Genomic DNA, 23,673 nt, shown 5'->3' on the forward strand with positions numbered 1-23,673 from the left:
ATTTAAGTGGAGCTATACAGAGAAATGTGTGAAACAAACCAAACACGCACTGTGACCAGAAATGCATATTCCATATGTAAGCTAATAATTGGATAGTGGAACTTAATGCGTGATGCAACATGTGCTATTTTAATTGAATGTTACAGATCTATAAACAAGACCTCATAATGTGATATAAAAACTGTCCTGTAACGTTCACTAATAGTACCACATGTCACAACTATACTGGTTTATATATGGGAGTTATGTATATATGTGTGTTTATATATATATTTCATAAGTTATCCTTTGATACAGAATATGTCATATGGTACATGCTATAGCTACATGATGATGGATGGTAAGACTTCTACTTTCACTAAATGGTCGTAATGTTGGGAGTGGGAAATCTGGTCCCGTTGCAAGGAAAGGGTGTTTAACCAACAGATTCAAAAAGGACCAGTTTAATGCAATTTGTAAAAACCAGGTGAAGATAAAATAATCTAACATCCATCATAATATATTCTATAGACACCACATTGTAGAACAAATGGGAAACATTCAGGAGCAGTATAGTGTGCCGACATCTTGCAATCACACTTTTAACATCTGATTTTACATTTTATAGATAATGGCAAATTTTAAGAGGTAAATAAAGTGTCCTGTTTCATTTTACCTGGAATGTGTGCTCCAGATCAATAAAGTGCTGTATCCTGAACAGCTTCTGGGTTTGGCAAATTCCTTTACCCTGACAAACTAAGCAATGAAATCTATCACAGAGGACAGCCCTAAACCTTGAACTAATTCACTATGCATTGCTGAGGAATTTCTAGTGAATCTAAAGTTTCTCTAGAGTCAGCCAGTATTATGGTGACGGTGGAAGAGTCCATGAACAGTTTCAGCAGACATTCGTAAAAGTAACAAAGAAAATGAAGTGAGAATATCCCCCTCTACTCACCAAGGATAGACATATTTGGAGAAGCCTTAGAAGAAGGCTGCTATCAAAAGTTGGCACATTTGAAGCAGATTGTTAAATACAAGTTCCTTTGCCCTAAGGCATTTCGCTATTCAACAATCAGCCTGTGACAAGCATGCTTCATAATGCACAGAAAGGTTTCTGACCTTTCTCGGTGTTGCCATGTGACTGCAATGCTGCACATGGATGGCAAGGCAATTGCATAAACACGGTGTCTTGGTGGAGTTTAGCTCATTGAAAGCCTGATCAAATAGAAGAAAGCAAGGAACATGGTGGTACAGGAAGTATGAAACACATTGTGCTTAAAGTCCCCATGCTGCATTTCTTTATTTCCTTAACTTTCCAATGTAGTGACTCAGTAATTAAATATTTTCAGCTTTTTTGCCTCTTTTCTTGAGGCTGATAATTATTTTCATGTTTGGGTTTGTTGCCTTTCAGACTTAGCTCTCATATGGTGCTCGAAGTCTCCAAGGGTGAGCTCCCAGTTAGAAAATATCAGTCTGCATTTTCAAAGCTGTGTTAGAGATTTAGAAGATAATTTCCATTTAAATAATGCGAAGTATGTACTCCAATCACATGTTCATTTTTAATAACAAATAGAAGTTAGTTCTACACACATGTTGGTCTGTGTAGAGATGCTTTAATTTTTAATAGCATTAGCTTCAGCTCTTTACAAGCTTATAAGTTGTGATGTTACAAAGGATGTGAAATTTTGATTCCAGTTGCAGTTCATACTTTTCCACCCTTTCCCTGTCTTCTGCATACCCTTCCACCTGTGACCACTGTGGTATCTTCTCATGAGAAATTTGAAATTCTGGTTGACATTACGGACCCTTGGAACATGTATGGGGTCAATGGAATTACGACTGTCTTCAATCAAAAGCCATACCTAGAAAGACTTTAGCCTACTGAAATGCACACTGTGTAGTATGCTGCTGAATGGTGGAATCCTACTCTCAACGGATGGCTTTTGCTGTTTACAGACACGTACAGTTTCACTTTGGTCCTTTAACTTACCTTAAAAGCATATACACTTTTTAGTGCTATCCAGTTCTCTGCCAAGAACATTCTCCCTTAAGCAACTTCAGTCTAATTGCATTAATCTGGACTGAGACTGATACATCTTGTATACTTTGAAATGTTCAATTATGGCCATGTTATCATGAAAAAAAAAAAGAAAAAAGGTGTATATTTTTAGGAATAATGTAAGTGAATGATGAGAAAAATTGGCAGCTCAAACAGAACAGCAAGAAGAGTCTGGTAGCAGCCTGGTGGACAAATCTCCCCAGTTCGTATACCTAATGAAATGGAGCAGTGAGAACCTGACAATATTACAGTGCTGTGCTCTGATCACCCTGTTCTTACTGTTCTGTCACATCGTTTGTGATGTCAACATACTGATGTCAAATATGTCAACATACTGGTGACAAATGTGGTTAAAAAAATAAATATATACTATTCCACTTAATTACATTCATCCTGAGCTTCCTCAGCTGCACTAGAATCTAGAATGCCTGTTTTATACAGGTTATCACCTGATATTTTAACATAAATCTTTCCTCCATTTAAGTTGCAGTACAAAAGACATTTCATTTCCCTTTCTGCTCTTGAAAATACAAACTTTTTGTGGCACTAGAAGTTGATACAAAAAGAGACAAGTGAACGTTATGGTTGTTATCTTGTTCATTTTTCTTCATCTCCAGAAGTGTGGAATGCAAGGGATTTGGGAGACTTTAGGTTTGTTTGCTGCCATTTACTGCAGAAATAAATGCTTTTCATCAGCCATCACAACAGTGAAACAGATGAAAAAGAAGTTGTGATTGAAGTTTAGAACATCTAACTTGTACATGTATTTTGCCAGTTAATTCCTGTATCCTGCAAACTTTAATGATGATCAAAGACCTTAGGATGCTTTCTAATAAAAGGCAGATTTCTGAACCTATTAATTTATTTCTTGCGACTTCATAAAGGGGCTAGTTATAACTGCTGTTTACTGAAAACTCTGTACAGCTTTAATCCCTCCCTTCTTCCTTAAGTGCAAATGTCAACTGGGGCAAGATGCAGTAACTCAGTGGGCAATGCTGAGACCAACAACGTACTCTCTTGACCAGTGCCTAATGCCAACTGGAGCTGGCAAAGAGTGACAAGAGAGATTTTTTAAGTTCTGCTAAGAAAGATGGACTGGAGAGCAGGCGACCCTTGGACTGCTGGTGAGCTTTGTCTAGGCCTAGCTGTGCTTGCTTTCAAAGCTGCGGAAAGCTCCCATTCTTGACAGTCTCCTCATGGACAGGTTGTCCCCCCTGCTCTCTGGCCTTGAGGACTTACTCCTCTGGAAAGGGTTTCGCAGGCCTGTTGCATTTCGCTGTCTGTCAAGTTTGTCGCTGATAGAGTAGCTCTTTCGTGTGTGCTGTGCATATAACATGTTGGACTCCTCTGCAGAGTAGCTGTTGGCCCGCTCTATTTTAGGAATTGGGATGCTGTTGGGCAGAGCTCTTGAAGAATTGCCATCTTGAGGAGATAAGGGGATCCCCTTTTTGTCTTTGGCCTCAATATCCTCATGATCAGAACTTGGGTGGCTTAGTTCAGCTTCTCTCTCTGGGTGGCAACATCCCAAGTCCTCCACTTTACCTCCAAGACTTCCAGGGAAACTGGCCCTCTCTGCGATGGCCTGGGGAGCACTCACACACCTTGTGTCAATACAGTCTGTAATACTTGTGTACTCTGCGGTCTTGACTGGGACACCAAGGCTGCTGAAGTAGCTCCGAGATGGAGAGAACATAAAACTGTGAGATTTCACAATTGGTGTTTCTTCTAGAATAAATGGAGTTGTAGCCAGATAACGACTGCTTTTAGATCGCTCTAAAGCATGATACAATGGAGGGTCTGAATCCCAGGGGATTTGACAATCTGTGATTTGTGAATAGTCTGAAGAAAATGCTCTTGTTTCTATTCCAGAGGTTTCCTCACAATCAAGACTCCTGCCAGAGATTTTTTCGCCAGGTGTACTGCTAATGTACGCACTGTTAGCCAAAATGGAGGAGGCTATGTGAGCCTGCAAAGCTGCATCTCCAGTACCAAGAATATTTATGGAGCTGTCGAGAGGCTCTGTGTCAGAATGAATCTCATCCATGGCAGAAACATAGATGTCAATACAAGAAGAAGGCCTTCTGGAGTCTGGGGCAATTGACAAAGTGCTGGTAGGGGCTAAGGGAGTCTTTCCTTCTTTTGCTATCGAGTGGGAACTGATAGCTCGATGCAGGCTTGGAGACCTTTCCTTAAAAATGCTTTCAAACTTTTCCAGCCCACACTTGTCCTTCATGTTTGTTGCATAGAAAGAGTGGCTTCGCATGCGGGGTGTGATCGTAGGAGATGTTGGGGACATGGATTCCTCTCCAGTGGGATCTATGCTTTCTTGAAGCTTGTAAGTATTTCCTTCCTGACTATTGAAGCTACTCTGCCTCACAATGTAGGCTGCATCAGTACAGTCGGATGAGGTCCTGGATCGTATCTTGGTTGTCTCACCTCTTTCTATGCCAGTCAGTTTTTCTAGGGCAATCACCATTCGTCCCATCATATCTTCCAGCTGAGCAAGCCTGATGTCAACAGTCTGCAGAGACGCCTTCATGCAGTGCTCTCGCTCATTTACTTCTTCCAGTCGCATGGCCATGTTCTCTACCCTTAAAAAAAAGAGAAGAATTAAACATGTTAATTTCTACAAAGCAGTGAAGTTCAGGTAATAGGACACCAAAACAGACATGAAGAAACAGGTCTTAAAATTCAAAGCCAGTCTACACTACCTTAGCTGCTTCAAAACCCTGCTAAAAATGGTTAAGCAAATAAATATTGCTTGCTCAGAAAATTGTGGGTTAAACCAAGGGTCTCTGCTGTGTAATGTAAAGGGAAATTTGGGTGTGCTGATGACACCAAGCTGTGTGGTTCGGTTGATACACTGGAGGCAAGGGATGCCATCCAGAGGGACCTTGGCGTGCTTGAGAGGTGGGCTGATGCCAAGATCATGAATTTAACCATGCCAAGTGCAAGGTCCTACACCTGGGTCGGAGCAATCCCAGGCACAGCTACAGGTTGGGCAGAGAAGAGATTCTCAGCAGTCCTGCAGAGGCCTTGGTCAGCAAGAAACAGAACATGAGCTGGCTCCAGAGTGCGCTCGCAGCCCAGAAAGCCAACCGTATCCTGGGCTACATCAAAAGGAACGTGACCAGCAGGTCGAAGGAGGTGATCCTGCTCCTATACTCTGCTCTCGTGGGACCTCACTTGCAGTATTGTGTGCAGTTCTGGTGTCCTCAACATAAAAAGGACATGGAACTGTTGGAACAAGTCCAGAGGAGGGCCACAAGGATGATCAGGGACTGGAGCACCTCCCGTATGAAGATAGGCTGAGAAAGCTGGGGCTGTTCAGCCTGGAGAAGAGAAGGCTGCGTGGAGACCTCATAGCAGCCTTCCAGTAGCTGAAGGGGGCCTATAAGGATGCTGGGGAGGGACTGTCCATGAGGGACTGTAGTGACAGGACAAGGGGTAATGGGTTAAACCTTAAACAGGGGAAGTTTTGATTGGATATAAGGAAGAAGTTCTTTACTGTAAGGACGGTGAGGCACTGGAATGGGTTGCCGAGGGAGGTTGTGAATGCTCCACCCCTGGCGGTGTTCAAGGCCAGGTTGGACAGAGCCTTGGGTGTCATGGTTTAGTGTGAGGTGTCCCTGCCCATGGCAGGGGGGTTGGAACTAGATGATCTTAAGGTCCTTTCTAACCCTAGTCTTCTATGATTCTATGATCTTACTATCATTTAGGCATCAGTCTAACTCTTGTTCTACCAACCTCTCCAACACAACAGATTAATGTTATTGCAAGCACAGGATATAATTCCATAGATTATATATGGAAAGCAGTTGAATTTTTCTCATGTTATTAGTTATCTGTGCTGCTATTTGATTCTATGATTCTATCCCAGGGACTGTGTTATTACAGAAACATTACTATGATTTGCTGCCTCTTTGCTGCCAAAACTTCTAATTAGGTTGTTATGAATGAGTAACACTTAGAGCAGACACCACATGACATCCCAAGTTGTGCCACAGGCAGGATCACCACAGCTACTTGCAGAACTAAATAATATAATGAAAGTGGTCAATGTGCCATAGAAGGTAGGTAACATCCCATTTTTTTTTTTTTAATGGTGTTTGCCCCAGGGTAAAACATAGCTAGTGCTATGTGGAGCTAAGGAGATAATTTCTTTGTTCTCTGATTAATCTTTAGCTCATCTTTATATATATATGAGCTCGTAAATACATATATATATATAAAATAAAAAGTATAAGCTATTATATTGAATGTGGGTAATATCAAGTAAAGTATGCATAAAAACTGCGGGGAGGAAGTTCTGATCCAACCATACACAGCCTAGATAAGGTACACAGGGTAAGATTTCTCCATTAGTGTGATTGTGCTTTCTGTAGTCTGTTTTAATAGGTTAGAGATTGACATGATGGCTTTTAAAGTTATTTTTTAGCTACCTATTCTAACATATAAAGAAAAAGATTAAAGTATTAATAGGTAATAATTTAATGTGTGATCCTAATTTAAACTTTAGTATACTTGATCTGCACTATTGGTCTGTCTCATTTTAAAATTATTTTTGACTTTAAGGTAAATTTTGTACTAATTCATACTGATGGCTTTCAACCATTTCAATTTTCTGGTTTCTAAAACATCTCTACTAAAGGCTTGGTGTCCCCTAATTTTACGCAGTGAAAATGTCTTTAGCACATATGAAATTTCTTCTTGCAATTATTTTCTCTGATTGCAGCTCCTATGGCAGGCCAGGGACCACCATTATCTGCCAAAATAGTATAAAAAGCAACACATTTATATAGTTATCTTTGTGTGATTTTTAAGGTTACAATTCTGGTTTTTCCATTCCTGTAGACACTGAAAAATGAACAGAGAAATAACAGGTACCAAACGGCAGGATTTCTACACTTTTGTGTTCACAAGTCTCTTATTCTCTGCCTGTTGGTGCAATTCATACTCAAATATTAATCGGCACCCTGTCAATCATAGTCAAGGTTTCTGATGAGGTAAGTATCATCTTCTACTAGTGCTAGTTGAATTTCCACAAGCACAACTGACCTGGAACTGGCAACACCATAAACACTCTTTCTTGCCCAGAAGGAAACCAGATTTTAGCAATGAATGAGTATCGGGTAGCATTTATGCCTTGTTAATTAATGCACAGATATTCAGCTGGTGAAACACTAAGGTCTGACTGCCTCATGGTAATGAGCAACAGCAACCTGCCTGTGCAAGAAAGAAGCGGGAGAAGTGTGACACCACTCCCTATAGCAAGTCTCACATTCCTGTGAAATACAGGCTCTGTTGAAGATCATGAGTTTTGAAAGCACAAGCACAGCAAATCCTGTGCAAAGAAGTAACTGTATTGCTGTCATCAGACTTCAACAGAATGATCAGGTAAGAAATAAACTAGCAGTTTCAAAGAATCTCATTCTACTCATCATGGCAAGGGGTTGGAACTTGATGATCTTAAGATCCTTTCCAACCCTAACTGTTCTATGATCTGGCTATCATTTAGTCACTAGTCTAACTCTTGTTCTACCAACTTCTTCAACACAACTGACTAATGTTACTGCAAGCACAGCATATAATTCCATAGTTTATATATGGAAAGCAGTTGAATTTTCCCACATGCTATTAGTTATCTGAGCTGCTATTTTATTGAAAACAATTATAATTTTGAAATATCAGCTAATAATTGAATGCCTCATCACACATTCATATTCTGTAACAACTGTTCCAAGGCGATGAAGAGATGCAACATCACGATTTTAGGGTTGTCCAGTCCTATGGAACAATTTCAGAAACCTCCTGGATTTTACTTGAGAATGCTCAGATTATGGCCAAAAAGAAACATTTACCCACCTAAAGCTACCCAAGAACTGGAATATTTATAACATTCTGTCATTCTGTGAAAGTAACAAGCTAACTGAACATTTCCTTTTTCTTTTTATTTTTTATCTTTTTCTTTATCTTTTTCTTTTTTTTTTTTTTTCTTTGAGAGATGTACGCAAGTGAAATAATTCTTAATACAAACGTAGCCAGCTGAATCATTGTGCTTGGTTGCGTATCTGGTATCTGGAATATGAGTACAACTGTCCATAGTGAAGTAAGTCTTGCATACTGTATTCCCATGAGGGCTGTACAATGCTACTGAATGCAACTAATGCATCATAAGAAGAACCTAGAGTCATACCTTGTAGGTACACATTCATGTATTTGTTCTGCCTTCCCTGAACATGATCTATTAGCTACTGACAGAGGCACAGAGTGTAAAACCAGTGGTATTGCTGGCCAAGATGAAGAGAGACTTCTGAGTTACATATTCTGTTGGTTGCTGTGGAATTATCACAGATGTGAGTGCATTGATAGTTTTGGGAAATTTATGTAGAAACTCAACAAGATAAGGATACTGCAGTCTGGGTTCAGAAACCAGAGGTACAAAGAAATGTGCATAGATAACTGAAAAGTACATAAGTGTATTTACAGTGGATTGACCCTGACTGTAATAGCCTGAGTGATGATGATCTCCAAAACCAAAGCTACTAGCTGAACTCAGTTATTTTTTGTTATATATATTGCATATGGCCACTCCCAGACCTTTTAACTAATATTTATTCTTTTAAGTAGTGATATTTTATATTAGTTTAATGTTCAGCTCAATCATTCATCACACACAACAGCACCATGCTCTGGGAGTAATCCTACTACAAACATAATAAAATCACATCAAACCACAGCCAAACACTGTGGTCATAAAAGAATATGTTCTGGAGAAATACAATCATAATCTGGTCCTCAGAAAGTTTTATTACACAAAATCTTTTATTTTCCCATATTTTTTTTATTATCTTGTACTCAGTGAATAGACAGCTAGAGCTGTATTTCCTTCAGCAACAGTTTTGAAATACAATCCTATTTCAAAATAAGAATGACCAAGTTTTGCTTTGCATTTTTTGCCCCATGTGTGTTGGAGACAGTATAAACCTTTTGGGGGTCTCACAATACCCATGTATGATGCCTTCATTACACCTGTGCTTTTCCTTACAGCAATATTTATCCAATGTATGAGAAGGCACAAGCCATCAAAACAGATGGGAATGAAAACAGAAAAAAAGGAGGCTACATGTAAAATGTGTATTAAACGTGTTCTCCTGAAGCTCAAAAATTTCTAATAGTGAAACAAGCCTAGGTTATCTGAAGACCATATTCAGTAACCAGGAAATAAATAAAAGGCCATAACTGGGAAGTTGGCAAAGATTTTATATTACTTTTGATGAGCCTTTTAAATTATGGTTTGGGAGATGATAGCTTTTGCTGGCATTCATTTTGGTTATATTTATTTTTAACTTTTGCAGGTCAGGTCATCAATAATGTAACTGAAATAATGATTTAATTGGAGTAAGTCACTCTTTTCAGCAGCAGACCAATTAACTGAATGCTAGTTCACAAGTGTCTTCTGTGAACCTATGTCTATTTTTAAGGTATGATTTGTACTTCAAAATCCTTTTCAGCTGCTGCAAAGACTGTAGACAATGAAAGTCACTTACAGAGGTACCTACCTGCTTGTTATAAGCTTCTGTACAATGGTTTGATTTAAAGAAACTACTGACAGCATTTCTCAAGCACGTAACAAGCCATTGGTACTTTGCCTGACATCTTTCGGTAAAGCACTGCTAATGCAAGTAGTCAGCCAATTTTCTTAGATGCAGTGGTTTCTGCAGGCTAAGGACATTGGGTTGTCCTCGCTGCTTTCCCATGTGGAGCCTAAGACCACTTAACTCTTTGTGTCCACGGAGAGAGGCCGTGGGATTCACAGACCTCTCCTGCTGTCACTCTGCATATGTGGCCTGGCCCAGCAGGCTCAGTAACGGCCCTTTTACCAACCCAGATCTATTTCTGTGCACTTCGGCATGCCATCTCTGAACTCAAGACAATAACTATGACTTAATTCACATGCATCCTGTTAGTGTAATTGCACTGCAAACTATAAAGTGTTAGGGTGCTGTAGTAATGAACACCATATAGTACCAAAGATGACATAATAACATCTACTCCAGCCAGATTATCTGCTTTTTAAATACTGTTAGGATGTGATTCTGCTCCCTTTGGAATCAACAAGAGGTTTTGCATTGGGTTTGAAAGAGTCAAGACCTGTCCATGTAGATAAAATACCTTCTGATGAGATTGTTTTAGTGGCTTCATGCCAGATCAAGAAAAAAAATTCAGTATTTATCAAATTACGCATGCCTCTGTGCAGGTCAAAATATGCCACTGAAAACTTCATGGTGATTAGAAAGGAAGGCTCTCCAGGAAAAGTTATGATTCGTCTGCTGCAATGAAGTGAATTTGTCCAACTTTGTTTTCCTCATGGGTCTCCAGGAGATTCACCAAGATTTGCCTAACCTTATAAATGCAATTAGGGAAACACCTACAGCTTTGTACCGCTTTGTGTTTTTCTGACTAGTCAATCACTTCATCTGAGTGTATCACTAACCTGCAGCTACTCCCAAGTGCTCATGACAGATTCTAGTCAGTGAGCTACTCCACCAAGTTACTACCTGGAGTCAGGGAAAGACAAATGTCAAGCATGGTTTTTGATGTCAAACGTCATTTCAAGCTTTTAACTTCAGAATATGAAAGGACCAGGTAAAAGAGAGATTCTGTATGGTGACACCAAATCTGGACACCTCAGTGGTATTCTTTTTTAGAAAAGTAAGATGATTGCTGAATCAAAAAGGGCCCCCACTGGATGCCAGGGTGAAAGTAGGAACTGAAACTTCTTGTAGGTGAGTCAGACAAGGTGCTGTGGTCTGACACAGCACAGCCACTGACCGCTTAGCTGAAATTGTTCATTTACACCCAAGCCAATGCAGAAAGAAATGGGATGTCCTGTTGTTTTCCTGAGCTCCTAACCTGTCTGGGACCTTCCTAGGCTGAGCCTCAGAGCAAGGCTCTCTTTCCATCTCCCATTTCCCCTCCAGTGCTAGCCCCTATAATCCCTCTTCCAGGAGTACCGTGTTTTGCACCTATGATATGCAGCTGTTCTTCCTCCAAGTAGGACTGGGGGCACTCTGATAAATCCATTTCTAAGTAGGAGCCGCTCAAGCAATAATAGGTGGGCGTATTAGAGACACATGGAGGGAAGGCAGTGAGCAGTCCAGGTCCAGGTGCAGGTATGTCACACAGGGATTGTCCTAGCCATTCCTTCTTGATGCTGTATCCTGCAACTTCCTGCAAATGGAATTTCTTCAGGGGGAACTTCACTCACATGTGTGGGGCTTTCTGGTTTGATTTGACGTTGTGTAAAGCTGAGTTAATTGGACAGATGACTAAACTGATATCTCATGGCATTGTGCTTGGTGCCTGGTCTACTGCTACAGGCTAATGACTGGACATTGGAAGAGAAACTGTAGTCTTGCATCTTCTATATTTTTTTTTATCTCTTGTTTATCATACAAAGATGTCTTTACATAGAAACTATAAAATCTGGATTTTAAATATTTGAATGTTCCACAGGTTAAAAACAAACAAACAAACGTTTGAAGTTTTAGATTAAGAACACTTCAAGGAAATCTTCCCTGGCCATAACTGCAGGCAAAATGAAAGACTTGGGCATCTAGTTTTTAAAACGTGTGTTATTTAGGATACTTGGGTATCTCTGATTTCTCAACCTTTTAAAGTATTCTTCAGATCGTTGATGTATTTGAACTTGCCTTATGTGGTAAAGCATTGCAGTTGGTTTGGCAAGGAAATAAGAGAGCTATTATGAATTGAGAAACTGTGCTCACCTGGGATTTAATTGCTGCAAGTACTAGTAGTGTGTTTGGGTCTGGGAGTGTCCCCGGTACCTCATGGGGTCGCTACCGTTGTCTCCCTTACACAGCTGGGGCATACTGGTTTCCACATTACACTGTTGACTGAGGTAAATGGATTTTTAAAGAACTACTTCTCTGTAGGGCTCAGGTGCTTGTCTTCATTTAGGATTCATAATCTTGAACTCTCTTCTGGAATGAGGTGCTTTAGGCTATTCATTTAAAATAGAGATAAGGGCTTTTTTCCTATAAAGTAGGTCCAACACAGAGACAGACTGGACTTCAAGGCCTTAGTGCACTTCCCAAATGCGAAGGTCTCAGGTGGATCACTTCTTATTTACAGAGGCTTCAAACATGCCTCTTTTTTCCATGGCCACCAAAAGGAAAGCTATGGCCAAACAGAGATTTGAACCTGAATTGATGATTTTCAGGTGAGTTCTCTGACCACTAGACTATAAGAATATAAGAAAAAAAGGCACACAGTTGGATGACCAACCAATTTACACCATGATCTTGCTTTGAAGAACATGTAATTCTTCCCCCCTTATATTCTCCAGCCTCTAAGTATTTACTGCTCAGGAACTTAATGGACTCAATATGATCTCAGTGTATTTTGCAGTCTTTACTGGATTTTTCTTCCATAAACTTACCTAGTCTCTGTTTGAACCCACGTGTACTTTTAGCTGACATCATCAGCTTCTTTTAGACCTTAGCAGCTTTCAAGAATTTGCTCTGTTCCACTACTTACTGCATGGAAAAATCACCAATCCTGGTTTATTTTGAACCTGGGATCCTGCTAATCTGTTGCTGCCCTATATCTTGTTCTGGGACAGACAGCAAACAGTTGATTTCTACTCATCCTCTCCTTGCACTCATAATTATACAGACCTCTGTAATTTCATTCTTCATTTGTCTCTTCTAGTCCAACCAGAGCTGAATCACTTGGCAATTCTTTAAGAGGAAGTCACTCCATGGCTTACCATATTTCCCCTCTATTATCCTTTTCTAAGATACGTATTTTTAGGAGTGCTGTTTTCAGTAATGCAGATAATTAAAGGATTTTATATCTACTAATCCTGCTCTGGGACAGATTTATTTCAAAACCAAATTAAAAAAGTGTTTGCTTGCCTAGAGAAAACATGTCTTAGGCATAGCTGCATCAGGAGCAGTGCTAGAAGACTGTGTATAAGGAGAAAAGTGTTACATCTGTGTAACCAATTATAATGACAACTCACCTGACCTCTATATTCAGCTTATTGTGGAGTATTCAGGCAATGGACTATTCAGTGGTTCATAAATTTTTTTTAGTATCTGACAAGATATTGCCCTAAAATATTTATGGGTAACAGTACTACGAATCAAATAACAAACTCTGTCCCCAAAATTTAACTCTGTTGCTCAGCTGCCATGCAATGAAAGCATATAAGCACCACAGCAGATTAACAGATTTATGAATTTCTAGGACTGATCAATTTGAAGACTAGCAACTTCCACTAAATTAGCATATTACCCTTGTCCTCTGTTCATTTCATTGCTGTAGGTGAAGTATCTATTACCTTCTAAATTAATGGCAGAATCCCTATTGCTTTCAAAGAAACAAACTTATTTAGCAAAGCTATCCTGAAACAAGACTGAATGGCTAGTAGGTCAGTGCTAAAGCCATAGTTTTAATTTAGGAACTCTCATTTACCCTCCCACTGTGTTCTGACCACTTGTGCCCTAAGGTTGTGCTTTAAGAACTGAAATGTAAGGATAATTTGTGTTTCTCACTATGTATGTCAGTTGTGTTCTAATACAATTGGAAAGATTCATGTTTTCAAAACTTTGAGGAACATTGGAATATTTGCTTTAGCACAAAAAAAAAAAAAAGAGAAAAGAAATTCACCACCTTTTATCATTCTACTTCTTAGTTAAGATATTAAAAATACCTCATATATTTCCCTTTCAAGAAGAAGATAGGAAAGGTGAGAATGACAACAGAAACACATTTCCAGATCAACTTATAGGGAAAAAACAGAAAAGTGCACCTTTCTGAAGTGACACGGATTCTTTCATCATTGGAGGAATTGAATCTGTCATCCTTTTCTCTAAAATATTCTTCTATGCACTGCTCTTCAAAATCATGGACTTTTTTCAGTTCATCCTCAGTTATGAAAAGTTCTGTGGAAACAGTGGGAAAATGTGAATTTGGCAAAGATTAACACATGAAATTAACTATATTCCTCTTATTGTGGAATTCATGGAATAAACTTTCAAAAGCAGGGTTCAAATTTATCTGGCAATTTAATTATCTGCTGGTTAGAAGCAGATAGATACAGCTAATTGCGCTTGCATCTCCAGTGCTATCACATGCCTCCAGCTCTCTCCTCACAAAAAAGTGGGCTGTGGCATGGCTAATATTGGGAAGAGATGCGTATCCCTAAGCTCTCTGCCTCTGGCATGTGCATTGGCGGAGGTGGAGATCTTCTACTTTGACAAACTGGATAAGAGAAAAGGAGAAAAAGTGTTATCAAAATAATCTGTCAGGGTTTTCATCATGTCTAAGGAGGCTCATATTAAAAGCGATTGGAAAAACTACTCCTCCAGTTTGAGTCAGTGTCAAGAAAAGAACATGTGTCTACAAAGTAGTTACTTCTCTCCATCTCTCAGATTATACAGGCAAAAAGTGTTTTGGGCAGAAGTATGTGCTGTTTGCTGAAAAAGTAGAATGCATTCTTCATGTTTTCTGAAGTAAAACTGAGGTCTGGAAGTGCAATGGACTCTTAGAAGATTTCCAGCAATAACAGACTTCTAGCAACAGCAAAACAAGCCATATTCCTTTGAAGGAATAAAGGGGGGAGCAATCCCAAAAAAATCCCAGAAAAATGTAGCCTCATTAATACTTGAGGAGAACTAAGGGTTGGGGAATGCAGGTAAAACTGATTCAGGTAAGATTTTTGCAGTTAAAAGTAGTTTTCTGCTGGAAAGGTTATCAGCGTGCTGGACTTAGCCTTTATTCATGTCAAATACTAGATATTACCAAGGGCACTGGAAAGTGCCTCTCTGTAAATTGTCTGAGGCTTACTTAATCCATAGTCTTTCTCATCCGGGTCACTTTCATGCTTCCGCCATCTGCAGCAGAGGTGTTGGAATATCATAGTCATATGGCTGAAAATGATCAGAGGCGGTGGGAGAACAGGTCTTTCGTGAAATGTCATGATTAGCTGATACCTTTGAAACTTCCATACTTGATTGGATATGGACTTGACTTCAAAAAATGTATTGCTAGAAGACAAGAGGAGGAAAACAACAAAGATTGAAATGGTTTTGGGTACTTCGCCAAAGCTGATATGACAGCACCTTCTCTAGATGTATTTCACTATTGGTGATAAATGTTGCCTTGCAAAAAGAGGAACAAAAGAAAGTTTGTGCTTCAGGAAAACACAGGGGCAATCAGTCATTCTGAAGTATCACTGTACATCTGCTCTGCATAATCACGGAGTCTTACAACAACCCAATAAGAAAGGAAAGTATTTTCATTCTTGTTTTCCCTATTAGGAGTGAAAGATGCTACGATTGAACTTTGAGTAGTCTGGCTTCTCTGCCATGATTCCCATGGAGTCTTTGTTGTTGGAAATGAGACAATGTGAAGAACTTGGCATTTCCCTCTATACCTGGAGACAAGCTACTCCCTCTGTCCCTCTCACCTTCACATCCTCTGAAAACGGGTCTTAGCCAAAGTTTTTAGTTTAGCAGCCTTCTTAGGCTTTGGGTAATGTGCATCCCCCCCAGTCTGTATTTGCAGTATATCACTCACTTGAAAACAGCAATAAGCAGGTTCACCAAAAGGATGTTTGCAACCAAGAGGTAACAGGCCATGATGGCAGGAACAATCCATGCTCCTGTCTTGCAGGGAGGTAGCTGAATTATTTTGCCATCTTCTCTGGTTTCATTTTGACCACAAGGAGCTGGGAACGAGATGCAAAATGGGAATGAATCTTATTTTTTCCGTGCATTTTACAGAAATATTTAGATATAGGTAAAGATTTGCCAGCCAAAGCAATTATCTTCCAAATAATAATTACATTGATGCTCCCCTCCAAGAAGTCTGCACCTGGTATCACAGATTTTACAAGCTACAGTTCTTGTTATTGTGTCCTATTTGACATAAATATCAAGATATTCCCCTCAGAAATTGCAGGAGACATGCCTGGTGTGACTAAGCTGTCTGGTTGCATACAGCTAAAATATCATGGTATTCTGGTAGTAATTAGTGACTGTGCAAACAAAACAGTCAAAATGTTTAATCCTGGAGAAACCTTATGTATTTTTTCTTTTATTGGTGAAAGTTCTTTTTTTGATTGATATAAAAATGTGATAAATAGCATAAGGATGTGATAATGTGACAAACAGCATAAGGAAAAAGAAGGACATGAAAGTAAATTTAAAAGGAGACATTTATTACTGTGTGCACTGCCCTCAGCCCTTCTGAGACATACTCATAATGACCCTCTGCTATTAAGGACTTTTGACTGCGTGCCTAGAAACAGTGGGGGAGATTATCAAGTCTTTACTGTAACAGGTAAAGGGACATGTAGGCAGCAGAGTTGCCACCTGTTTCTTCCCCAAATGCTTTGGAACCAAAATGTTCTTAGTATTAATATTGCAGAAGTGAAGCAAGGGGAGAAAAACCATTGCTAAATTGTTGCTTTGATTATTTTTTACATGCCTTCATGTGCTGTGGTGGGTGACGTTCATATGCAAGTGTGGGTTTAGTTTATGTTTTTCTAGCCTCAGTCCTACTCATCCTAAACACCTCTGTAATCAGCTTTTCAAGCAAAGAATTGAAGCAGCAGCTTACATATGCAAACCATCTTAATAAATTTTGCACAGCACTACAGCTAGCTTCCCCTCTTCTCCATCAAAAAGAAGTTTTAACTGAGGGATTTTCAAAGTGCTCAGTACTGGCTCGGTTCCTGCTGGTATCAGTGAGAGTTTCACACTGATTTCACAGACAACAAAATTTGCCAATGCCCTGTGTTTTGTAAAATTCCGTCTTACGTCAACAAATCCATGATTTCCAATGCCAACTACTACTCTTTCTCAGAAAGGTCCTTCTGAAGTTGGTTCACAACTCAACTTTTACAGGCAGCTCTGTTATGTCTGGACCTGTGGTATCATCAGTCCTTCTTACTTACTTCTCACTAACATGCTCACATGTTGATTCAGAGCTACAAAGTCCAAAACAACACAGTACCAAAACCCATCATGATTTCACCAGTAACAGAAAAATGATGTATCAGTCGATGAAACCTGTTGCCCTTTTGTGTGCTGAAGAACAGAATAAATAATGGTGAGATGCAAAAAAGAAGAAATCAGTGAAGAACATATTTTAAACCTTAGATCAATGAGATAAAAAACTCAGCTCAAAGTCTGGTTACAATTATGTTATCCAACTTTTTTATATTGAGAAAAAACAATTTGATCTGAAAAGTAAAATCAGCCTTGATACCTACAAAGATAAAAATTATTTCTCCAGCTTTATTTGCCTACAACAGAGCATTTAGAATACCATTAATGCACCCCTGTTGTTTTATTCTGCCATTGATGGCCAAATTAGACTTCCTATAACAAAAAAAATTAGCCTCCCAATCCAAGTATGTAGACTCACAGGCACATCTTATTTCCTTGCTTTGGTACGATGGGGTAGTTTGCTTTCTCCCTGTCTGGGTGCCAACGTGATGGCCAGCTATGGATCTCAGAATCTGGACAACAGCACTTGCTGTTTGCTAATGAGCAAAACAGGACAGTGCATAAATATGATCTGATAATCAGTGTAAGTTGTATTATTCACCCCTACAGTACTTTCACTTGAGCTTCACTCCCAAGTAGGACTCTGCCATATCAGGTCCCCATTTGATTAGAGTCAGTGAGCCAGGGCTCCCTCCGTGGAAATGATGCACTTTCCATAAGGCCAAAGTTTCTGCTTGCTGTGTACTGTGTCTCATCCCCGAGGGAACTGCACCTGCCCTTCATGTCTAACACGGTTTGACCATTTTAATTATGTGTGGAGAAATTAAGTAGTTTTTGTAGTACGTGCAGTAACACACTCTAATAACAAACTTTTTCAAAGGTTTTCAAAGAACAATTTCAACATGTGCAAAAACATACTCATCTTTCTACATTACAGCCTTGCTTTAACAAAACACATAGAGCAGTTAATTACAGTGAAATGTTTTGCTGAAGCAAATTCTGTCCATGCAACTATACGTCTATTTCAGGTAACTGAAAAACCCATTCAGCCTGATACCTACAGGACATTGGATAAATGTTGCACTTTATGTCCTGACCTCAGGCTTTAGAAAAAAACAAATGGCTGTAGTTTAAATTTCAATTACATGCATTAACTTAACTCAGCTTTCAAATATTGCATCCTGACATCTGTGGATGTACATACTTTCTGCATCTCTCGTTTCCTTTTTCACAGTCTCCTCCTATGCTTTCTTTTCTGGCTCCCATTTACAGTTTCCTGTATGGGCCTTTCTTGCTACATACCTAACCCTTCCTCTTTCCTGGCCAGCAAATAGCATACATCAATAACCCAGGCCTCTGTGTGTTTCAAGCCTAAAGTGGCAGCAGAGCTCAAGAAGAATTTGTCTCCCTGCTCTAATTACTGCCATGACATGAACACTGTTCATTTTTACTGTTTATTGGGTGGAGGGTTTGGGAAACGATGTTTGCAAATTCTGCGTCATGACTCTTCCCCCAGCTTCACCTTTCCAAAGTAGTTGTGGGAAGTAATGGAGAGAGGAAAGCGCATAATTGAACAGCTTTGTTTCCAAATAGCTTTCTGACTTTGATGAAGCACCTCGCATAAAAATGGATAGTTCAAACTAGGTGATCTTAAGGTCCTTTCCAACCCTAACCCTAACCATTCTATTATTCTATGATACCACTTTTACAATACAAGATGATTTGTACGAGATGACACAAAACTGCAGAATGCGTTCACATAATCACAGTTCTAAAGAGTAAGGAAACCAATTTGTGTGTATAGTAACTAACAAACCAACACACCTTTTATTTTTTTTTTTTCAAATCTGGACATTTTAAATGCACCTTCCTCACCCTGTCTGTAAGTCTATAGGCACCTTCCAGTTTTGATCTGCACTGAAATCAGAGCATGTGAAAGCATTTTATGATTTTTTTTAATGAAATGTTTAAGCAACTTTACCAGCTTGCCAGGCTGGTAAGTATTGAAAGAAGGCTAAGCAAGCCGCCTGGGGCTGTCCACTTCTTCACTGACAGAGAAAATACCGAACTCTGAAAACTGAATATCACACCATTGCTCTGTTCATCACCAGAAGCATCCTGGGAATTGAACAGTGCCTCGTTACTTCAAAAAAGTTGCTTTCACTACATCATCATGACTTGACATGCTGCCTCTTCCCCTCAGCAACATTAAAAATGACTTTGAAGCAACTCTCCAATCTGCTGGTATTTTAATCACAATTTATAGTAAATGCCTATATTTCTCTTGTTCTCTCTAGTGCTTTCTCTCACCTTCTTGCCCCCACATAAAAAACATCTAACCAAGTGGAACCCAAAACATAATCTCACAGGAGTGCTAGGAAGGGAAATATTACTGCAACTCAGGCCAGAGAGACTTTCAAAATTGTATGTAGGCTGGACACAAATTTTATCCACTGCCTTTGTATAAAAATGCTAAGAATGCTGTCTGTGCTGCAGACCTGCATACAGATTGAAAAGAAAATGGGTACAAGACCACATAGAAATGACATCCCTTATAGGAAGTTCCAGTGGAGACATGAAAAGCATCAGACCTCTAAAATCATACAGAATTTAAATTAAAATTTTCATTTATATGAAGAAACCTTCAATAACTTTAATAAATAAACAAATCTATCAGACAAAGAAATTCAAAGACTTTTTAAAAAGTCCTTTGTAGTAGTTATATTTGCATCTTGAGTTTATTGGATATTTAAAGTCTGTGTATAATCGTCTCTTAACTTCCGAATCAACTGCATTCTGGTTACTCGGCATTCCTCCAATACAAATGGAAGAGAAGGAGACCCCATCTTTTCTCTTACGCTATGTAGGTTTTTCCAATAAGGGTGTAGGCCCAGGCAACAAACACAACTCAAACTGATCTTCAGATTCCAGATGGCATTTGAAATACTACAGCTGGAAAGAAAAATCCAGATGCAAACCTAACATGTAAGACATTAGGCAAATCTGAAAAGCGGCCCAAACCAAAAAACCCAAACCCATGTTTGGCTAATAGTACTCTCAGTTGCTTTGCCTTCTTAATATAGGAAAATGTGAGGTCTGCTGCTGATTTCCTAGAGGTGATTGCCATTTCTGAGTGGTATCTATCTGCATTTTTTACCAAGGAAACTCACCCCCTGAATAATCCTTTCCTCTTTAGTATTTCTTATATACTTCTGCATCCATAGTATTCTGAAGGCACAGATAACTTGGTAAGATGAAAACAAAATTCTCTGCCTATGACAACCATGTTGTAATTATTTTTATTTTTGCTAAAATTGCCAGCAATAGTGCCAGAGAAAGTGGAGGGAACTGAGGGAGACATTTTATAGCTTTTGTGGATTTCCTTCCAGACAGGTGTTCACCAAAGCAGCTAAGTGGCTGGCTGTTGTTCCATGGACCCCATTGGGCAGCACAAGGCTCAGATGCATTAGCAAAGGGAACCTAAAAGTGAGACAGCTGCATATACCATCACCAGTTCCCTGACCTGGATCGCCCTTCCTCTCCCAGCTAACAGTGGATAATAATATATCTTCATTCAACTACATAATTGATGCCAGTCTAATTTTTTTCAATTTATCAAGCTCTTATTATTATTCCTTTCCTGAAATATACTTAATGTTTCATTTCCCAACCTTTAAATAATTCATAAATTTGATTAGCTTACTGCCTCCTTTTAATTCTCCAGTCTGAGCCTTTATTTGAATCCCACGAATCCCTAACAAAGATTTTCAAGGCCCAGTTCAAAACTCAATAGTCCAGTGTGGCTTTAGTCATTAATGATGTTTCACATGGACTGGTATTTTGACTGGTTGCACTTCTCTATGAAGTAGCTTAACTAATCCCTGATCTTTACATGTTTCCAAAGGCTGTTTCAGGTGATTACTAAAACTTCCTGAGGATCCAACATGGTACATGTAATATTCTGCCACTGTCAGATCAGCTACAAAGAATTAGCTGAATAGCTGGATATAGCTGGAAGAACAATATGGCCTAATAAACCTTTGTTGTGCCTCCTTTGTCTATAGACCACATACTGCTCACTTCCTGCTCAAAGATCTAGAGGAAGCCATTATGGTTGCACTATGATAGTAAAGTCTGTCTTTTCTAATTTCCCATTCTCCAAGCCGCTACGGTGCTGAGCTATGGGCTCCATGGGTAGCTGGGACTGAAAGAGTACCAGGAACCTAGTATGTCTCCATTGTGAGTAGCAGCTGCTGTTCCATGTGTTACTGTGGTTCTCCCCCAGCACTGTTTTAGGCACTGAAAAGTGCATACTCAGAGGTTCCTACTTCTCAGAATTGCTTCAGCCAATTCTTCATCCAAGAATTACTTCAGCTGACCATTCTAGTTCTGAATCCTTTTTTACAACCCCCCTGCTTTTTATGACAAGATTTTCAGAAAGTGGGGGCTCCACCTGTGATGAACTACCTAGTCTGAGAGGAACAACTTTGAGACTGTTTTTGCTCTTTTTGTTGAATTTTTCTGAAAATTTGAACATAGTTCTAAAAGTTTTGCCTGCTTTCCCCTTCCTTCCCTATCAACAATTGGTTGATAGTCAGGAATTTGTAGGAATGTAGTCTTTATGTACATCACTGATAATAAATGACACCACTGAATAGTGTATTCATAACCCCAGAAGTGAGTATTAATTGTCCCCACTTTTGAGTTGGAGATCACATGTCAACAGGACACTAATGCACATTACAGTTAACATATGTATTTAAAAACTGAAATGAATACAGAAATTATGGGTTAAAAATGTAAATATACATGAAAGCATTATTTTAGAGTGAGGCATTTAGCTAGTGTTTTAGCAGTGCAGTGTGTTGAAACAAAAATCAAGAGTAGACCCACTGGATGAACAGGTTGCCAGCTGATATGAATCCAGACATTGTAACTGGTCAGTCTTAATGGCATGCTCCGCAAATCAACAGAAAAGGAAACAAACAAACAAACAAACAAACAAAAGTAAGCTAGACATTTTAGAGTGCATACTTTTTTTTTGTACAGTTCTCAACAGCAGGATATTCTCCAAAATCGTGGCTGAAATGTATATGCACTTCCAAGATTAGCACTTTTGCTAAATCCCAAACTTGCAGATAATGTGGCAATATTAAACATGTTAAGGAAACCCACAAAGAAACCCTTTCGGTTTGCTAAAATAATAGTAATAATAATAACATTAATAGTAGTAGTAGTAATAATAAAAAAATAAAAATAATAATAATAGTGCTCCAAGCTGTAACATTCAACTACAGTTTAGATGCAGCAGAACAATTTTAGAACATGTTTATCTTATTTGAGAAAGTACAAACACTGTAGTACTCTAACATGAATGCAGTGGCTGATTTAGCTTAGAACAACATTGAAAATATATTTTAAAACATATTTCCAATTGTGAAAAAATGCAAGTATACTAATAAATCCTTTTGGGTGCCAATCAGGTCATTCTGATCGTGTAACAGGATAACCAACCGCTTGCTTATGCTCCCGCTTTATTCCAGAGGTAATATTTTTGAGACAACCAAACCTCAGAGAGACATGACATATTGCAAACATTTTGTGCTGCAAGAGTGGCAGATTCTAATTCCCTGCATCATCTGTCTCCCAGGAAGAAGGAACTAGGTGCTGCTTTTCATTTCAGCCTCACCACTTTTGCTGCAACTCCTAGTTTCCTTGGCACAGAGAACAATAGCGTATCTACACTTATAGCTGGAGTTGAAACAATCAGGAATTTTGCTTTTCCTAAGACTCAGAAGTAATTATGCTGCACTTTTTTTGTGAGGTTTCAATGTTGGGCATCTGAATAACACCCAAGACTATCCCTGAATCCTCATGCAAGGGCATGGAGCCTGCTACCCTCTTTTCATGCTTAAAACCCACGCTTCATACAAAGACACTTTAGTTTCTCGGGTTTTGGGTTTCTAAATTATAATCAGCACTTAATTGTTAAAAACAAAAACAACCAGCCACAACCTTTATATTCAGCCAATTACCATGTTTGTTGCACTATGATGATAGTTACTTAGCACAATACCAATAAATGGCCACTTATAGAGGGACAGACAGAATTCAGCTTGTGAAAGGAAGTCATAGTTTAATAGGATAAACCCTTGTCACTCTATAATACTTTTGAAGCAAGATGAAGTTTTACACCCCCAGCCATCATGCCTTTGGAATGCAATGAATTGTTAAAAGAAAAGAAAAGGAAAAAGGATAAAAATGAGGGAACCAGGTAAAAAGATCAACTCAGTGAGAAGCTTTGTGATTTTAGGTATTTGTTTGCTTCCCTGCATGCCATGCTGCCTCTGAAAATAAAGTGGGGAAGTAAATATAAAAAAGAGGTTTCACCTGTATCCACAGTAATGATTCTGTGCTAACCAGCAGTACAGAAATGAACATGGAGCTGCTGAAATACCTGCCATGGATATGTATATGTCACTCCATCTGAAACTCTGTTAAGTTGGGGAAATTATTGGTCATATAGATACATTTATTACCGTAACCAACTCAGGAGAAATCAGCACCGTTTTCATTCAAACTTTG

General features: G+C 39.1%; 1 protein-coding gene across 10 annotated transcripts in view; it reads right to left on the reverse strand.

Moving 5' to 3' along the window:
- Nucleotides 1-2,374: 2,374 nt before the first annotated feature.
- The window catches only part of TRPM3 (transient receptor potential cation channel subfamily M member 3), a 410,566-nt gene continuing 389,267 nt past the window's right edge, over nt 2,375-23,673 (reverse strand). For all 10 annotated transcript variants that reach the window (XM_061470789.1, XM_061470784.1, XM_061470783.1 and 7 more), the window contains 4 exons: nt 15,653-15,803; nt 14,921-15,120; nt 13,884-14,016; nt 2,375-4,632 (listed from right to left, as the gene is read on the reverse strand). In XM_061470789.1, coding sequence (XP_061326773.1) covers nt 3,183-4,632; nt 13,884-14,016; nt 14,921-15,120; nt 15,653-15,803 — 1,934 coding nt within the window. In that variant the 3' untranslated portion in view covers nt 2,375-3,182. The remainder of the gene's footprint in view (nt 4,633-13,883; nt 14,017-14,920; nt 15,121-15,652; nt 15,804-23,673) is intronic.

Source organism: Pezoporus flaviventris, unplaced genomic scaffold, assembly GCF_033815535.1.
Source record: "Pezoporus flaviventris isolate CSIRO_AGI_PZ_B2104156 unplaced genomic scaffold, CSIRO_AGI_Pfla_v1 ptg000064l, whole genome shotgun sequence".
Lineage (NCBI taxonomy): Eukaryota > Metazoa > Chordata > Aves > Psittaciformes > Psittacidae > Pezoporus > Pezoporus flaviventris.